The following is a 19,090-nucleotide window of genomic DNA, read 5'->3' as shown; positions in this document are numbered from 1 at the left end:
TGAAATATGCCACAATGGTTTTTTCAAAATATGAAATCAACTCGACAGTTTCTTCAAAAATACAACCCGTGCCTCATCATTGCAAGATAAAGAAAAGCTTCAATTCGTTTGTATTGTTCATCAACATCTTTGCTACATCTACTATTTCCTCTAAAGTGAATCCCGGAATGTTCTTCAAAGCTTCAAAAATCATTTTTCTTGCATTTGACGCGTCATGTGCATAACCAATCATTTGTGCAATTTGCTCCAATCTAGCATCACCCTTTATATGTAAACGTATTCATCATCTCAGAAATAATCTCAAGATCGACATCAAAAGATTTACGCTTTTTAGAAACTGTCTTTTTCTCATTCTCATTACGACCCACACTACTTCTATACATCCTACTTCTATACATCGATCATTTCCAACTAGTAGCTAGTAACTTCGTCGCCGAGCTCAGTTGATTTGGAACGCACGCATTGTGTTGTTCATCTCCATCTAAACTCTAAAGGAAGCTGATTCTACTCCGTAAAGGTAAAGGAAGCGAGTGCCCAATCACTAACCAGGGGGTTGTTTCATCATACGAATCATGTAGTAATGTATCAATACCAATATCAACATCATTTTCGTTTTGCTTTTTTTATTATTATTTAAATCATCACCATGTCAGAAAATCCTCGTGCGTGCTCACCAGTAGCTCTATCTTTTCCAAAAACTGCACACCAATCGTGATAAAATGATCAAAACTTGTGTTTCGTCATCTTTGCATTTGAATCCGTCTATAAAATAAAAAAACAAAAAAGAAAAGAAGAAATATGTACATTTAAGACATGTAAAGAAGTTATAAGACATTCAATGTGCAATCCCGATGGTCAAAAAAGCTCGAACTAGACTGCAATCTCTTCCACCAATTTTTTTTTGAATACATTCAATGTGCAATCCCGATGATCACAGAAGCTACCCAGCGCAAGCTTTTGATCTTACCCATGCATCGATACACATTCACTTCCCTGTTTATTTGGTCGATAGATAATAATTAGTTTTAATATATAGGTTTTTTATATATAAATTTAAATAAGCTCAACTTTTGGTTGTAGAAAGTTCAAAGATATTAATTTTCAATTACAACTCTTTCCAAAATTTTCTACTATTAATTAATTAATAAAAAAAATTTCTATATAGAAACAATATTAATTTTTTTAAATATAAGGCACATGAAAAAAATTTACAAGTTAATTTTATAAAAAAAATCTCCACCGTCATCATATTCAAAAAAATATTTCTTTTAATTTTTAAAATATTATTATTCATTTTTATTTATTGAACGACAAAAATTTGCGTAAAACGATTTCTTGAATCGAATTTTACTGAGACTTATCTCTCATTTAAATCTTCCATAAAAAATAATTTTTATATTAAAAATATTATTTTTTATTGTCAATATCGTTTATTTAATTCACTTCCCTGTGTATTTAAAGATGTATACGAGATGAATTTCATACTATATATAAAACTTGCAGGTAATATGGCAACAAAATACAATAACAATCATCACTTCTTTCCTTGGGATTCGGCGATAATAATTACTAATTAATAATAGTTAAATAAACGAACACACCGCATTACTGGACGGAGACAGGAAAAGTAACGTAAATACAGCTAACCATGGATTTTAACCGCAACTGGAAATCTTATTTACCCTTTGCCAAAACACACCCTCATCACCTAAAGGCTAAAATTGCTATTCTTTTCAAATCATCTACTTGTCGCTGATCAAAGTTCTACTTCATGTATCACACCTTCTAATGAAGTTTCAAATTCCGTAAAAGGACATTCAAAATGGTAAAATATTTGGTGGGTTACGGTTGGTTAGTAGGTCCAATCTCGAGGGAGCTCGGACTCTTGATCCATCTTTGCTGGTGGTACTGGTCGCAGAGTTCTCCTCTGTTCAGCCGTGGAAACTCTATTTACATGCTTTAAAGCTGCTTTTGTTGCCAAGAAATCTGGTAAAAATAACTCAGATTCAGTGTAAGTTGAAGATTTCACTGCGCTGAAAAACTTTTTTGCTCAAATGTTAATGAAGGGTCATTTCACATTACCAGTTCTTGTGGCAAGGCTCTGTAGATCCATGGATTTTAGATTTAAGTTCAACGCTTGCACCACTCTGTCTGGTAGCAAAACAGGGCATCCTACTAATTAAAAATTTCGAAGTTAAATAAAGAACAAACCACAAGAATATTTTTACAGAAATCGAGAAACAACCGATAAATGACCGGAAGACGGGATGTACGAAATATTTAAACGTATAAACAAACAGAATAAGGATTTTGCCTAATCCAAGAACTAATTGCCACCCAAAATATACTTCAGCAAATACTGTGCATACGATGAATCTGGAATTTAATGGCTGGTATATTTGGTGGAAACGATAAAGACCTGTTTTCTTGCGAGTTTCGACCGGGGTTGCTCCCAAGTTTCGGGGCAAGAAAACACCAGTTCCAGTTCTTTTACTTTTGGTTTCGGTTTTTCCAAGAAAAACGGCCTTCATGCCAGAACTACGCTGCCGTCGTGGTTGACAAAGCTGGATATCCGGCCAAGACTCCATGGACATGCTCGGATTTCCTGAACCTTCATTCTTCTTCACATTCCGAACCATCTGTTGGTGAGCTATTTTCTCTTGCTCCCAATAACTACCCGGTTGTAGCTGCTGTTTCAACTGCTGAAACTATTGCCCGCGAAAAACAATACAAAACAGTAAATAAAATTACGACTTCAAGTGAAAAGGCTGATTCATGAAAGGGAAATCTCTTACTTGTGCTGCTTGCAATTGTTGATAGGGAACATGGGATTGATTCGGGTAAAATCCAGCACCATGACTCAGGTCAGTAGTATCAGGTTTTCTTGAACGAGCAAAGGTCGGAGTTACAGAATTAAAGGTAGCGGTTTCTTCGATTAATCTCATCCTCGCACGCCTCTCTACACACGCCAACAACGAATGCCATGCAGCAGCATTTGCGACATCCGGTGGAACAGAAACATGCGAAACGCAGCTCAGTCCGGGCATGCACTCGCAGCCAGTCACGTTACTGCAGAGAGTCGATTGAGGTGAACTAGACAACTTCCAACCCTTCCAAAAACAAAAGATAAAAAAATCAAAATCGAACACAGTTACAAAAAAAATACAGATACGAAGTACTCAATCCCACCATGGTGTTTTCAGCAGAGAGGCTCGAGTCTCCAAGAGTAGCGTAAGCAAGTTTATGGGTTAACCCTGTGACATAGTCATCTTCATCGCTCACAGTATCTGCTGAGCCGAATACCGATTCAGAAGGTGAACTTAGATCCGAGCTAAAACCAAACGAATTGACATATCCGTGACGAAAATCATTTAATCTTCTATCAGTTTTGAAACCCATTAAGAGTTCAGTCGTCGGTCAGAAACTCCGACGGAAGCCAGAAATTCCCTTCGCCCACATGTAGAGCCATGAGAAACGCTACAGTTGGGAATAACACGAGCCCTAGTTTATTACCTGGTTCTCGGTATCAAAGAAACAGTATAAAGAGAAAGATGCAGTGCAGAATAAGGCTTGCGCAGGTGCCCAGCCGGGAGAAAAATCCCAGGGACCCAGCAAGTGGCAGGACCAGAAAAGACGATAGACGATAGCGTGTGAGAGATAAAGATAACCGTGGTAGCTTGTAGCGGCCTTTATAATGTAACTTTCTGTGTGATTTGAGGCAATTATTAGGGGGTGAGAAGGATCGAACCCCTAGGGGTGTACGCTATGCCAAGTGCGGAGGTGGCGCGTGGCTTCCACGCCCAACCGAAGGCGTCGGCGTGTCGCATTCGCCGGGATGCTGTGAAACAGTGATAGGGCAGTGTACGAATGAACCGGGGTAAAGTTAAACCAAAGGGCCTGAAAACTAAGATATCTTTTCTGCAGATAAGCACGGAAATGGTAATTCAACCTTTTAAATTTGGTCTACGCCCATCTTTTGTTTTTTTTTTTTTTCTGTTTCTTTTTTCACAGCCTGAATCTTTTTTTTGTTTTTCAAGTATCTTATTATATTGATTATTTCAATTTTAAATATTAAATTAATTATACTAAATAAATGTTAAAATATATATGTCAATATTAATTAAAAATTTTAAATAAAATTAATTTAATTAAAGATAAACTTAAAAAGTATAAAACTTTTTATTAAATGAAAAAATAAACGAAGACCGATAAAAACAAGTCTCATAAATATTTGATTGGTAGAATATCTGATGAATGAGAATTTTGATTGACGATTTAGACAAGTAGACCAACAAATGTCCATATTACTATGAATGCTTGTATAATATTTCAGTAGAGTGGGGGATTTATATTTTAGGGTGTAATTATTGAATATAAAATTATAAAAAAAGTAGATGAACTACTGATAATTAATCATATTTTATAGCTTTTGTAACATTTTTTTAAAAATTTAACTCGGATTATTATATATAGAATATATTGCTTTTAAGTACTCTCACAGCTCTATTAGTGTCTCCTGACTCCTTTCAGCCTATTGTATTCCTATTCTAATTAATCTATCTGTAAATGACTATACAATGGAGACTGTACACAAATTGTAATTTATAAAAAAAAATAGTGGAGTTTTATATAACTTTTAGGGCAACTCCAACCCTTTGGTGCAATTTTATTTAAAAATTTTATTTAATTTTTAATTTTTATAAATAATAATAATAAATTTAAATAGATAATAATTAATATCTAATTCATTATTTTAATTGACTCAAAAATCTATTTTCTTTGAAAATCACATATTATCCCGAAAATAACACAAACTATAAATAACTATTATAAAAATAAATTTTTATAGTTTTGTATGAAAATAATAAAATCAATTATATAAGCACATGAAATCGATAGCAAACCAAAAACTTTTTTAATTGATCTCTTGTGAGTCGGTCTCACGAATTTTTATATATGAGACTGGTCAACTTTACTGATATTTACAATAAAAAATAATATTTTTTTATAGATGACTCAAATAAGATATATGTCTCACAGTATATGACCTACAAGACACTCTAACACAAGTTTTTAACAAACTTTTAATAATAAAATAATGCGAAATGCACAAGAAATCGAAATCAAGTGTGGGAAGTGTGATCCGGATTTTTTTTTTTCAGAATTGAACAGAGAGAATCTTGAGGTGATAGTACAGTCCGACGTGGCGACGGAGATGTGAACGCAGATACGGTAGCTCAACTGTCTGTCTATCTTCGTTGAACGATTTGTCCGTTTGTTTTAACGGCCGTCCTTTTCATCCCCGTCATTTTCACTGCCGGCGTTCGCTTCCTGCCTTTTCTCGTGGACCCGAATCTCCTTATTAAAGTGGATTGAATTTATCCCGCCATTTATATTTGGGTTATATGAATAATGACTTTTTAAAAAAACAAAAACAAAAACAAAATATATTCTCAAATCTATTTTTTCAATTTTATCGACAAAAATAAGAAACTTATAATCAATTTTTGGTTACTGGAATGCTATTTTTTTTCGAACATTATCTCAAGATTGTAACTAAATATAAACATTTATCAATATATATGAATTTCGTTGATTATTTATTAGCACTAAGTATTAATAAATGTTCATAGTTAAATAGATAAATTATAGAATCATTTAATTTTTCTTTAATTTTTGAAATTGAGTCACTCGAGTTAATATTAAATTAATCTAAAAAGTAAAAAACCCTCCATTATTTTTGGGCAAGTATCATCAGGGAATTTCCACTCGCAATTGATAAACGTGATTCCACGTGTCCTTAATTAAATTCATTAATCATTTTTGTTAAAAGTTGGGCAACTTCGAAAACTAGCTACAAGCAGAAGGTTATCCGATTCTATATATTCATCTATCAATGAGTTAATTCAACCGATTTGAGACATCTAACACTTTCTCGCAAAATATAATTACTTTTCTAAGACCCACATTTGTATCACGTTATTTATACAATGTCATTGATATCTTTGATCATCTGGATCACTGAGATAGAAATATAAGAACCCAAGCATAATATATTTACTAGAACCAATCAAACTAAATTGCATTTTATTTTGATTGAGTCATTTCAAACGGTTGTTTTTGCCAGAGTCAAAAACTTGTGTGAGACGGTCTCACAGGTCGTATTTTGTGAGACGGATATCTTATTTGGGTTATCCATAAAAAAATATTACTTTTTATGCTAAGAGTATTACTTTTTATTGTGAATATCGGTAGGGTTGACCGGTCTCAAAGATAAAGATTCGTGAGACCGTCTCACAAAAACCTACCATTTGCCAAAATATAATCCCGATCGTTTTTCATATCAAATTCATTCTAATATTCCAATAAACCGACTTTGGAGATTGACACAACTTGATCTGGATGCTTAGAGATGTCGTCCACCCACGTAAAGTAGATAATCGATACAGGCAACAATATTGAATGCCAGGCTTTCCAAAACTCTCGAGTAGCTCTCCAATATGGACTTTCCAACATCCTGTTAGGACAATCACAGATTGAAACACATCGAAAATCTGTGAGGTTTTAAGGTACGGTTGTACATTCACCTAACATCTAGTTATTAAAGTTAGTTGATCCTAATATGAAGTCAAAGGAAGGAAGAAAACGCTGCATTCGTAAGAGGGATAGTGAGACATGAAATCCAATCTCGTTGAATTGGAATTTTACATATACGACTACACTGAGTAGTGAGTATCCCCAAGAACAAACCAACATGATACAACCCCCTGAAGTGAACATTACCCTGCTACATACCATCCATTACATTAAAATCGTGGTCGGAATACATCAAAAGTTAAAATCTTGGTCTTCTTGATTATAACCACAACATCCGGCTTCTCATCTTTAAACACTGCCATGTTCCTAGCATTCCAAACATGATATATCATACCTGCAAGAGCCATAAACTTCAGGCAAAGGAGCAGACTCTCAGCTTTCTCTGGAAAAATGCGATAATTTCATTGTCATTTTATATTAAAAAAAATAGGTCATTTTATCAATCATTAGTGAAAAAGTTTAAAAATATAAAATTTTTAATATACATTTATTTTTGAAAAATCCAATACATTTCACTCGAATGTTATAAAAATCTCAGTCATATTTACTATTTATGGTAGGGTTTTTTGTCTAATTTTTTTAAAAAATAGATACATATAAGTATGTAAGACGTTTTTATTTTATTTTTTACTAGAGATGTTGATGCAATTAACTTTTATCACCCTAGAGAATGAAGATAAGGTTATCTTCGTTGTCGGATAACTATAGTTAAAAGGACAATATAATTAAACAATCCACTATTCGTTCACGCTTAACCATCACAATTTTTTATATGACCTTTATATTTCTTTTGAATTTAAGTAATATTAGTCGTCACAAGGGTTTAATTAATCATTTTACACCGAAACTAATAAGAAAAATATTAACCTAGCTAGCTATATTATGTTACACTAATTAAATAGGCAAAAACTTGTGTGAGACGATCTCACGGGTCGTATTGTGTGAGACAGATCTCTTATTTGGGGCATCCATAAAATCAAAGTATTACTTTTTATGCTAAAAGTATTATTTTTTAATTGTGAATATCGGTATTGTTGACATGTCTCACAAATAAAGATTCACGAGATCGTCTCATAAAATACCCACTCAATTAAATATTCATCATTTACTTATGCAAATATGTGTATAAATTATGCAAATAAAATCAAATCGAGAAACGAAGTCAAGCTGCGATACCATCACACCTGATCAAAGTATACGTATCCCTTCGATCTTTTATTAGGATAATGTAAATCTATTGGATATTCCCACACAACAATATTTGTGCATCAGAAATATTTCGTTACTTAAACGTGTGAGTAATTTTTTAGTTTTTAAAATTCAAGTAATGTATTTCAAAGCTCAAGAAAAATAATTTTTAAAAACATACTTTACGGAGAATGATATTGTGAACCGAAAGGAAGATAAATTTATGAAGTAGCCTAAACTTAATTCATAAAACTAATAAAATCAAGACAAAAATTTATGTGAGACGGTCTCACGGGTCATATTTTGTGAGACAGATCTCTTATTTAGTCATCAATGAAAAAAATATTACTTTTATGCTAATAGTATTACTTTTTATTGTGAATATCGGTAGAGTTGACCGTCTCACAGATAAATATTCGTGATACCGTCTCAAAAGACCTACTATAAAATCAAATAGCAACTTAATAACACCAACTTGATCTGTATTTTTTTTTTTTTGGGTAAAGTGGACCTATATATGTATTTGATAATCTCTGGAGCTGAGCGCAGTAGCACGTAAATCAATATTAGATAAGTCTTTGGTGGCATATTTGTCCAATAAAATGTTGGTATGAAATAGAATACATGACAAATTGGTCACAAATATAAATATTCGACCAACTTGAATAACATGTTAAAAGGACGATTGGTAGCATTTTCTTGGATCCTTGATTATGTTGAACCCCACAATCATTAAATGTGTTCTTAAGGCGTGATGGATGTCATACCTAGAAATATCACGTAGGGACCATTCTCGACATGCCCTTGCGTTTAAGATCAACCGTTGTTGATCTTAGATGCAAAATTATATCAAGGTTAACTATTGGTTAATGTATGGAATAAATGGTCATGCGACGGCGACGACGGCGCCGACCGCGATGGTGACGGGTCTGGATCTCTACTATGATCAACGTGTTAAATGCGCTAAACATACATATAATTACACTTTAAAAAGAAACATATTTCTCGGACATAGCACAACCATTGCACGACTGAGAAGATGTCCACAAACACTTTCTCCACATAATCATTTAGAGTGGGGACGGCGGGACTGTCGAAACTCAAATTCGACTAAATCGGGCGAGCCAACCCGTTCCACTCCACTAGTCGAGTAACACGCATGATACAGTATTTGGATTATCAATATATATTTTTTATTCTTCTATAACATAAATCCGTAAGTGTGTGTGGATTAAAAATAATCAAAAGAATCGAAGACGACCATTGCTATTATTATTAGCCTTTGTCTCCTCGGTGACTCAAGTTCAATTACCCTTTAGAGACAAACAAGTAATTTTGCCTTTTCGTTCTTAAAACCCCAAATATAGTGAAGGGCTACTGGATTACTCCATTTGGACGTAATTCAAAGGAGGCGTGCCTTAAATTTCAAGCCCGTCAAATAATGAATGCTAGGCCCATTAAATTCATGGCAATTGCAGACATGGAGCCTGTCAGAGTATGGGCCTATAAATTACATAGCTTAATAAATAAAAATATTATTTATTCTCACGAAAAAAGGAGAAGTCATGACTATACGGATTTGGATGATCTGCTGTGTTGAAAACACAATATTTGGTGATGTGCATTTTTTACACGAGATGATCACGTGATCATCTTGTAGACTTCACATCATATGAGATAAATTTTAAAAGTTGTCCGATTAAATGAGATGATCATGTGATCATCTCGTGTAAAAAGTGCACAACAATTCATGCTGTGTTTTCAACGCAGTAGAAGATCCAAATCCTAACTGGACACCTCCGTTTATTAAAAAGGAGAAGAAAGTAGAGGTAAAGTTGACTCCTCAAAGCATAAATAAGTTAAGCAGTCCGGGCTTGTTTGGCAGCTTGAAACAGAGCCTTGAATTTCTCGGTCAATATATCTTTGGGAGGCAAAATTTCTTTCACAAAACTATTATTAGTAAACACATCGATCCATTCACATAAGTTGGGGAACTTGTCTTTGTTCAAAATTTGAACTTCTCCGCATTCGGCGAGAATCCCAAACCAATAGGCAATGAAACTGGCCGCGATATCGACTAGCCCAAATGTGTCTCCCCCGAAAAATTTCTTGCCCTCGACTTGGGAATCAAGAAGTTTTAGCAGTATTGCTGCCTCCTCTTTCGCCTTCTCTTGCTCGGACCCTACACTCCAACAAGCTTTTCGAAGTGTAGGTATGCACTGGCAGCAAAAATAGTATTAAATATAAAGTTCGAGTTGAAACAAATATCATTTAGAGAACTGTAATACCTTTTCATCAATAAACTTAGCCCAAAACCGAGCCATAGCTCTGTCATACGGACTTTTGGGGAGGATAGGAGACCCAACGTCCCAAGTGTCATCTATGTATTCAAGAATGACCAAAGATTCAGCAATTGGCTTGCCTTTGTGCAACAAAACAGGCACTTTTTGGTGCACTGGGTTGTACTTTTGAAGCAACGGGGACTTGTTCTTTATATCCTCTTCGATGAATTCATACTCTAATCCCTTCAGTTTTAGACCCATTTCAACCCTCTTGCTAAACGGGCTCCCCCAAGTTCCAAACAGCTGCAATTCTGCCATTTTCGTGATTTTATCGCGTGTTTTTTCAGGCGTTGAGCAAATGCCTTTTTATATAGGGAAGCTGATTCGTTAGCTAAAACATCACGCAACTGTGAAAAGTCAACTCAAATTTATTACTACTTGAAAAGAAGCATTTGTCATGACTCATGGAGTCTCACGAAGTTTTTCCACCCTTGGAATGAACTAACTAAGAAAATAAATAAATAATTAAAAAGGCATGATATATCTAAGGTAGAGCTCTTCCAACAAATATATACCTGATTTCAGTCATATATTTCACATTTGGCAATAAAAGTCACCAAGTCAAAAACCGGACCATGATTTCAGATTTCGGTTCTGGTTCCGGTTTTGAAACGGGTTCTGTTTCTAATTTATCCGTGGGCGATCCTGATTCCGATTCCGATCCATGGTTCAAAACAAACACTAGAACTCTGTTTTCTTGATTCTGCATCACAATTCATAGGTTTGCTGGTTGGGGAATTGATGCAAGTCGATTAAGTTTGTAAGGCCTGAGATTTTATTACTGTAATCTGAGATTAATATGAAATGATTTATTTATTAATTGAGATGATTATAGATGAAACAGATAAAATCGGGAGAGCCGAGAGAAGATTTGACATAAGGTGCAAGAAGAGTCCCCGCGCACATGCGCGACATGTATGGGCGTACATGCGCGAGGAAGACAGAACCATGCGCGCACATGCGCGACATGTATGGGCGTACATGCGCGAGGAAGACAGAACCATGCGCGCACATGCGCGACATGTATGGGCGTACATGCGCGAGGAAGACAGAACCATGCGCGCACATGCGCGGAACGTCCAGAGAGTTCGGCGCACATGCGCGGCGGAAGGCGCGCATATGCGCGAGTGAAGGGATGTGCGAGACAGAACATCTCGCGCATATGCGCGAGAAGATAAATGCGGAAGGTGCCGGGCCGAACCTCCGGCGCATATGTGTGGCTTTGTGCGCGCATATGCGCGCGGCATGCAGAATGTAAAAATGCCACTTGATCTCTTGAATGCAACGTGTGTATATATATATATATATATATATATATATATATATATATATATATATATATATATATATAAGACAAGCCTTATTCAGAAAGAAGCAAAAAGGAAGAAGGAAAAACGAGGGAAGAAGCTCCAATTCCTTTCGGGTGAGAATTTGAGTGTTACGCAAAATCCGCCCGTCCGATTTTAAATCCGACTTCAGTACTGAGTTCCTATCAACGCAGGCTACAACTGGAAGTAAGTTTTGTTACGTTTAGACATGATTGGAATTTATGATATTGTCAGAATTGAATATGAATCAGATATAGTGCTTCTGCTACAGTAGACATTGTATAATTGAAGTCAGATTAAAGAATAGACTGTTTATACAATTGTTATGATTTTCTAAAGATATTGATTGGGAATTGATATCAGAGTTGTGTTGTTACTGATCTTAAGTGTACAGACATTGAGATTATGAATTTTACTGATACTGATTATGAATTATGATATTATATCTGTGATGTTGAGATTGACGGGGATATCGAAACTGTATTGTTATGCCGTCGAAACATCAGTTGATTTAGAGTGATCAGATTCAGTAATGATTTCGATGATATCGTTGATATGAATTAGATTGTACCTTATTCAGATATGGATCAGATTATATACTGATTTGAGTATTGATCAGAACAGGTTTTGAATCGAATTATATACTGATATTGTATTTATGCGATTGTCATTGCCAGACTAGGTATGGACAGATTGGAATACAAGACTTCGTCTTCATCAGACCGGGAAGACAAATGTATAATTCATGTTTTGTTTTGGGAAGACACAACTCAAAAGAGATTCAATTTGAGTTTCCCAACAAAATCACATACTTGTTCTGTTTGTACTTTATATTGATTTATATATATGTACTGAGATAGGAGTATCATTGGTAGATACGCCAATTTTCTAAACGTTCGGTGATATCGATGCTTCGGATCAGATTCACTCCGATTGTAGATTTCGATACAGACCAGACCGAAGTTTAGGAATAAGATGTAACGCCACCACGATTGGAAGAGTAGGTGGGAGACCTGTTACATCTTATTCACACCGGGATCCCTAGAGTTAGAGTTGAGTTGAGTCAAGATATGAATTGAATTGAGTTGCGTGCTTATTTTATTTTGGTTTCAGAGATTATGGAACCCATTGTTACTGCATGCTTATTTTGATTTAGTTTCATAGACTACGAAACCTATTGCTATTGATTTTATGCATGATAATATGCTTTATGATTTATATTGTGTATATGCATGTCTACCATGTTTTATACTGGGATTTATTCTCACCGGAGTATCCGGCTTTTGTCTTGTTTTGTATGTGTGCATGACAACAGGTGGGACAGGATCGGGGTCAAGAAGATGATGAGAGAAGACGAGTTTAGAGTGGTGATTTCGGACTTATTGTAGACTTTGTTTAATACTTGAAATTTAGTAGTTGAACCTTAGACTAGTTTGAATAATTGTTGTACATTATTGTACTTATATACTGAGATGTATATTAGTTACATTCCATTACGCTCCGCACTTGTGTTTTAAAAGAAAAATTTTTGGATCATGTTTAGTTTAATTGATAATTAAATCCCAAAGATGATAAAAAAGATGATTAGCATCCGGATCCCCACAAAGTTAGTTCTCACTCTGTGAGCCGAATTTGGAAAGAATGATTTTTTAGTCAGCTGCGAACAACTTATTGATAAAAATAAATAAATAAATAATTTGTCTAATCAGTTGAAGTTTTCTCTAAAATAAAATCACTTGTTAGGCAATAATCAATATCCAATTAGTTAAGGTTAGAACTACCAAGATTGAGACATGGATAACATATAGCCTTACAAGGTAAGCCTCCATTTACAATTACAATCGGGGAGTTAGAATGTCAATCTGTAATTCAAGCATGCCTCGATGTTTTTTACATCACCACAGCGACGAAATGACTCGATCTTTCGATTATATTTTTGTCATTTATTTGCAAAGAGGTGAAAGCTACAATTTTTTTTTGGCAAAATTAAATGTTAATTCTAAGATATTTTGGAAAGAATCCTATTGGGAGGTAACAATATTGTAACTAATTAGAACAAAAAAATTACTGCAGCTTTTTGAAAGAAAAAATTTAGACATCTGGTGTAGGACCGAGTGCTCACCGCTTTACCAAAAGCTATTGTTGGTGGTAATGGTGCAACTCAAATCTTTTAAACCGCACAACAGCTCAAGCACCACGGTTCGATCGCTCTACCAATCAATCAAGGACAATTATTACACTCAACAATCTCCCTCCCAATAATTGCACTCCTTGCAATCAATGAGAATCGAACCCGTGACCTTGGCTCTGATACCAATGGTAGGATCGAGTGCTTACCGCTTTACCAAAAGCTATAGCTGGTGGTAATGGTGCAACTCAAATATTTTAAAACCGCACAGCAGCTCAAGCACTACGCTTCGACCGCTCTACTAAGCAAGGACAATTATTGCACTCAACATCTAGTTTTTTTGTATTTTGAGGAAGGAGATTGTAACTTGAGGTTTCGAACTCGATATTTCATTTTTATGTTGGGAAACTAGTTGAGTTCCATTGGGACAGAGATCTTGCCAAATTCGTAGACATGATTTTACCAAGTGAAGTTCTTGTGTTGCATTTTCAACTTTTGGGAAGTTGGATTCTTCTCATGGCCATTAGAGGAGGGAGAAATTTTTGTGGAGACAGACGAATTCTTCGATTGACATTGGCGCAAACGTGATTTTTGTCTCTTGGTGGTCATGAAAAATGGCTTCACATCATCTTGTGATTTTGTCTTTGTAACACATGTGAGCTCGGCTGGATTCCACACATATTTATTTTTAAATATAAAATAAAAATTATATCCATCAAATTTATTTATTTTTTCTTTATAATTAAGGCCTGATTTTCGTGTTTTGCATGTGAGGTATTTTTCAAGTCGTTATTAGTGATGTTTGTGGTTGATTACAACGACAAGTAGAGAATTGGTAAATTCTCGAAAGATAAAAGATTGTGGCGCCACATCCTACATTTGTTAAAAACGAAAATTTAGAGTGATTTATAAAGGTTATTATGGAATCTTCTAATAAGTAATTTTCATAAAGCGATAATATTGAGATTATGATTTGAATCTAACTTATCTCATAAGTTAGATCAAATTCATATATACTACTTTTTAAGAATTTAAGTCATTCAATTGATTAGCTCATAAAGATAGTCAAACACATGACAATGAGTCTGGGTTTTGATATCATGTTAAGATTACATTTTTGAGAATTGTATACGTGGACTTAACAATCATTTAATCTTGAACTAGTTTTTGAGTTGGAGTTAGACTCAAGCCCTTACTCTTAACATGGTATCAGAGATTAACTCCACCGTCATTTGTTAAAATGTCATATGTGCCATCCGCTATTTATCTTGTAAATTTAATACTTCAGTTATTTATTCCTGTGAGCGAGATGGATGTGCTAAACGTCACATATTAACTTTATTAAATTATTGATAATTGTATATATGAATTTCGACAAACATGTCACATTAAGTTAGTTTTTAAGTTGGATTTAAATTCTAAGTATTAATTTTAACATATTATAATAGAGAATAAAATATAATTGTTATTTCAGTTCATTGAAGAACCACGTTTGTGTGGGTCTGAGCCCAAAATATAATAATAACTGTTTGGAGTATGTTTTTTGTGATATGATCTCACGAATTTTTATCTGTGAGACGGGTCAATCTTACCGATATTCAAATAAAAAGTAATATTCTTAGCATAAAAAATAATATTTTTTCATTTATAACTCAAATAAGATATATATCTCACAAAATACAATCCGTGAGACCGTCTCACACAAGTTTTTGCCAACTGTTTGAACCTATACAACAGGACTATTCATCATAATCAAAATAAAAAGATTATTTTTGAAAAATGTATTTTCAATTGTGATCCATAAAATTTGACTAGTAATAACACCAAGACACCACAAAACATTATGGTTGTCTCAGCCGTATAATAATTACAAATAATCAACCCGTGTAATAATTAAGAGTGAGCCCTTGTGCAAGCAAAATTATAACAAATCAACCTAACGAAAGCGACTAGTTTAAGCAAAAGCACAGCATCGAGGAGCCCCCCTTCAGATACTTGTTCTCCATTCTGATAACTCTGCGTGTCATTCTACACAAAACCCGTTTATCTGAGACTCTCTCTCACGCATTCGAGCATCATTTCTTCCCTCAGTGTTTGGACAATTACATCTTCCATTCATCATTACTGGTGTCCACATTTGGTTTCTTGTTTTGTTTTGTTTTTTTTTTTAACTTTTACCGTTTGCAGAACCAGACATGGTTGGAGCTGAAGTCGACGCCTTGTGGATAGAGCTGATCAGGAAAGTGAGGCCACTATGCAGAACAAGACAAAAATCAAGCGTTTTTCATCTCTGAACCAGTCGACATATTCGGATAATTCAAGAAACTTGAGACCCTCTCCTGCATTGCCCTCTTGGGTGTCAAAATCAGTTAAATTCTTGAGAAATAAAGGAGTTCTTCAAGGTGGGGTTTCAAGCAAAAGGTTCCATTTCGATGGTATGGTTGTTAACAACTCTTTGTATCGTGCCTCACCAAATATAGTTGAGGCTAAAATGGAGGGTTCAGTGAATGAGAGCGAGATTTCTGGAGTTGGAGAAGAGAATCGTGGAAGTTTCTTGAGTTTGAAGGAGGTGGAAAGTGGAGAAAGTAGTTCAAGTACGGATTTTTTGTCTTCTGAGGTTAATGTGAATGATGAAAATAGTAGTTCCGAGAATTCTTTTTCAGCCGTTTCTATGGGTTGGCCAATGCAAAGTGATGAATTGCCGCATTCTGCCAAGCCTGAAGTTTTTGAAGGAGTAGAGAACCCCCACTTGGACAGCAGAAAATTGGAGACACAAGGGTCTTCTCTTTCAGGTACTAATTGTTTATCGATGCCCCCATTTTCCCTGATTATCTCTCTGTTAATTTTTTACGGATTTCTTGGTTGATGTAGAGCTTGATATGATGAATGAAAGATTATCAAAATTGCTCCTTGGTGAAGACATGTCTGGTTGTGGCAATGGGGTTTGCACTGCTCTGGCTATATCAAATGCTATTACGAATCTTTGTGGTGCGTTATGTCTGCTTCGTTTGTTAGTTGACAAAAGTTTGTTGAATTTATAGTCATTCTTTGTATCTTGCATTTACCTAATCAGTCTAATATTTTCGGTAGCTACACTGTTCGGGCAAGTTTGGAGATTAGAACCTCTAGCAACTGATAAAAAATCAATGTGGCGAAGAGAAATGGAATGGCTTCTCTGTGTTAGTGATCATATAGTTGAATTGATACCGTCTTGGCAGACATTCCCCGATGGAAGCAGACTCGAGGTTTGTATAATTTGCGAAAGAACTATGCTACTTTTGTATGCATGCGCCTCTGGTTTGGATGTTAATGATATTCGTCTGTACGGAGTAAAACTGTGATTCTGAAAGTGTAAGAAAACTTCATGTAGAGACACAGTTGCTGGAATTTGATACTCACGATTAGAAATTGCTATGACCCTCTGTAGAATTTAAAATCAGTGTCATAACTTATGTTCTCTTTGCCATTTACAGATCTTGACTTCAAGACCCCGGTCTGATCTATTCATTAATCTCCCCGCTTTACGCAAATTAGACAACATGTTACTAGTAAGGCACTAAATTCTTCTTCTTTTAGTTGTTGTATAGTTTTGTAGTGGCGCTAACTTTTTCATTCCTCTCTGAATAGGAAATATTGGACAGTTTCAAGAACTCGGAGTTTTGGTATGTTGACCAAGGGATTGTTGCCCCCGGAGCTGATGGATCAGCTTCTTTTCGAAAACCTGTTCCCCGTCAAGAGAACAAATGGTGGCTTCCAGTTCCTCGAGTCCCCCCGGGCGGGCTTACTGATGATTCTAGGAAAATGTTGCAGCACCGGCGGGATTGTACAAACCAAATACTTAAAGCTGCAATGGCTATAAACGGTGCTTCTTTAGCTGAAATGGATATCCCTGGTTCATTTATAGATGCTCTCCCGAAGGTATTCTTAAAAGAAACTCCAAACATCTAATTAATTTTACATGATACAAAACCTGGCTGTTAATTGATTTTCCCTTTTTTCTTGATGGTTGCAGAACGGAAAAGCAAGTTTGGGAGACCTTATTCATCGATATATTAATTCGGACCAATTTTCGCCCGAATATTTGCTCGACTGCCTCGATTTTTCTTCTGATTATCATGCTTTAGAGATAGCCAACAGAGTGGAGGCCTCCATTTATGTGTGGCGCCGGAAAGCTAACTTAAATTCACTACACAGTTCACAGAGATCAAATTCTAAGTCTTCATGGGAAATGGTCAAGGATTTGATGATTGATGCAGATAAAAGAGAACTTCTTGCAGATAGAGCTGAGAGTCTGCTCCTTTGCCTGAAGCAGCGGTTTCCTGGTCTTCCTCAGACAACCTTAGACATGAGCAAAATCCAATTTAACAAGGTTGGACTTCATGTGTCACTATCCCTTTTAAGAATGCAGCTTTTTCTTTCTTCCCTTGACTTCATATTAGGATCAACTAACTTAATAACTAGATGTTAGGTGAATGTAAAGCCGTATCTTAAAACCTCACATATTTTTGTTGTGTTGCAATCTGTGATTGTCCTAACAGGATGTTGGAAAGTCCATATTGGAGAGCTACTCAAGAGTTTTGGAAAGCCTGGCATTCAATATTGTTGCCCGTATCGATGATCTAATTTACGTGGACGACATGTCTAAGCATTCAGATCAAGTTGTGTCAATCTCCAAGATCGGTGTAATCACTTGTGAAAGCATCGGTATTCCACTCGCATCCTCTAGCACCCCATACAGGACAGCTTTTGCAACGCCTAGCTTTTCTCCTTCGCAGCTTCTTAGCCCTGTTAAGATAGAAAAATCACCATATATAGAAAGCTGCAAACTTTCCCTTCGTGGGCTTGGTGCAAAAAGAATATTGACAGATTATCTGAGTATGGATGCAAAAGGGAAGGAACCGAGTAGCAGCATCAGGAAATCAGATCCATTTCCGAGTAGGAGTAGAGAGATATCATCATCTCTATCAGTTGAATCTTCAAACGTAGCTGTTAGTCCTCAAGATGTGCACGAGTCATCCGAGGAAGAGTGAACATGATCGACTTGTTTTATGTTTAGTTCTGTAACTCAGTTAAGTACTTCGTTTGTATATGCAGAGAGTGTTGCGAAGTGCTGAAATATTACCATGAACCTTGATGTTTTTTAGCACATTGGTATCAAGATTTTCATGAACCGAGTACTTCGTAATCCCCTTTATGCTCTTGTCAGTTTCAAGTTTCCATCTGGTTTTAGGCAACGTGATAGCTATCAAATTTCATGCATGAAAAATACTATTAATTTTCCATCTCCATTTTTTTTTTGCAATGTTGTATATCTGTGATGCCTTGGAAAGGACGAAAGGACCAAGTAAACTTTGGACTCGGGCAGGAAGACAGGTCTGAAGTAAGATCAGTCCAGAATTGATCCCGAGAAGTCAAGAGAAGACCAGGTGGAAGGCAGTCCGAGTAAAAACAGAGTAACTTGTCTGAACAGCCTCGAGCATGCTGTGACCAGAGAAACATATCAAACC

The 19,090-nt window shown here is 35.6% G+C and overlaps 3 protein-coding genes across 5 annotated transcripts; 1 reads left to right on the top strand and 2 right to left on the bottom strand.

Annotated features, from left to right (window-relative positions):
• Window positions 1-1,554: 1,554 nt before the first annotated feature.
• LOC142548582 (uncharacterized) lies at window positions 1,555-3,926 on the bottom strand. Of its 2 annotated transcripts, none has more exons than XM_075656975.1 (5): window positions 3,190-3,926; window positions 2,796-3,110; window positions 2,420-2,708; window positions 2,083-2,175; window positions 1,555-1,986 (listed from the first exon to the last, which is right to left on the bottom strand). In XM_075656975.1, exons 1-5 carry the CDS (start codon window positions 3,397-3,399, stop codon window positions 1,853-1,855), a joined length of 1,041 nt encoding a protein of 346 aa, XP_075513090.1. In that variant the 5' UTR covers window positions 3,400-3,926; the 3' UTR covers window positions 1,555-1,852. The 2 variants fall into 2 exon arrangements, with proteins under 2 accessions (XP_075513090.1, XP_075513091.1); XM_075656976.1 differs by having other exon boundaries at window positions 1,558-1,986; window positions 2,083-2,172; window positions 3,190-3,925.
• Window positions 3,927-9,192: 5,266 nt separating this feature from the next.
• Window positions 9,193-10,458, bottom strand: LOC142547980 (glutathione S-transferase U8-like). Of its 2 annotated transcripts, XR_012820832.1 has the most exons (3): window positions 10,074-10,458; window positions 9,576-10,004; window positions 9,193-9,354 (listed from the first exon to the last, which is right to left on the bottom strand). XR_012820832.1 is itself a non-coding variant. In XM_075656354.1 (2 exons), the coding sequence occupies exons 1-2, from the start codon at window positions 10,383-10,385 to the stop codon at window positions 9,645-9,647; spliced, it is 672 nt and encodes a 223-aa protein (XP_075512469.1). In that variant the 5' UTR covers window positions 10,386-10,458; the 3' UTR covers window positions 9,572-9,644. The 2 variants fall into 2 exon arrangements, 1 of the variants encoding a protein (XP_075512469.1); XM_075656354.1 differs by lacking the exon at window positions 9,193-9,354 and having other exon boundaries at window positions 9,572-10,004.
• A 5,049-nt stretch (window positions 10,459-15,507) lies between these two features.
• Window positions 15,508-18,743, top strand: LOC142548581 (rop guanine nucleotide exchange factor 7-like). Its single transcript, XM_075656973.1, has 7 exons — window positions 15,508-16,375; window positions 16,455-16,571; window positions 16,674-16,828; window positions 17,057-17,131; window positions 17,211-17,501; window positions 17,596-17,952; window positions 18,122-18,743. The coding sequence occupies exons 1-7, from the start codon at window positions 15,838-15,840 to the stop codon at window positions 18,611-18,613; spliced, it is 2,025 nt and encodes a 674-aa protein (XP_075513088.1). The 5' UTR covers window positions 15,508-15,837; the 3' UTR covers window positions 18,614-18,743.
• The last annotated feature ends 347 nt before the right edge of the window (window positions 18,744-19,090 follow it).

This window comes from Primulina tabacum, chromosome 6 (genome assembly GCF_025594145.1).
Source record: "Primulina tabacum isolate GXHZ01 chromosome 6, ASM2559414v2, whole genome shotgun sequence".
Classification (NCBI taxonomy): domain Eukaryota; kingdom Viridiplantae; phylum Streptophyta; class Magnoliopsida; order Lamiales; family Gesneriaceae; genus Primulina; species Primulina tabacum.
Note: the sequence above shows the minus strand (reverse complement) of the source record. Positions and strands in the feature narration are given on the sequence as shown.

Bases quoted from the DNA above. Each gene is read 5' to 3' on its own strand.
- LOC142548582 (XM_075656975.1), bottom strand. From the start codon at position 3,399: ATGGGTTTCAAAACTGATAGAAGATTAAATGATTTTCGTCACGGATAT. The intron at 3,111-3,189 runs GTGGGATTGAGT...TGTTTTTGGAAG, and splicing joins TCTCTGCTGAAAACACCATG to GGTTGGAAGTTGTCTAGTTC. The intron at 2,176-2,419 runs GTCTTTATCGTT...ATTTTTAATTAG, and splicing joins CGAAACTCGCAAGAAAACAG to TAGGATGCCCTGTTTTGCTA.
- LOC142547980 (XM_075656354.1), bottom strand. From the start codon at position 10,385: ATGGCAGAATTGCAGCTGTTTGGAACTTGGGGGAGCCCGTTTAGCAAG. The intron at 10,005-10,073 runs GTATTACAGTTC...TTTTGCTGCCAG, and splicing joins CTAAGTTTATTGATGAAAAG to TGCATACCTACACTTCGAAA.
- LOC142548581 (XM_075656973.1), top strand. From the start codon at position 15,838: ATGCAGAACAAGACAAAAATCAAGCGTTTTTCATCTCTGAACCAGTCG. The intron at 16,572-16,673 runs GTGCGTTATGTC...TATTTTCGGTAG, and splicing joins TGCTATTACGAATCTTTGTG to CTACACTGTTCGGGCAAGTT. The intron at 17,132-17,210 runs GTAAGGCACTAA...CTCTCTGAATAG, and splicing joins AATTAGACAACATGTTACTA to GAAATATTGGACAGTTTCAA.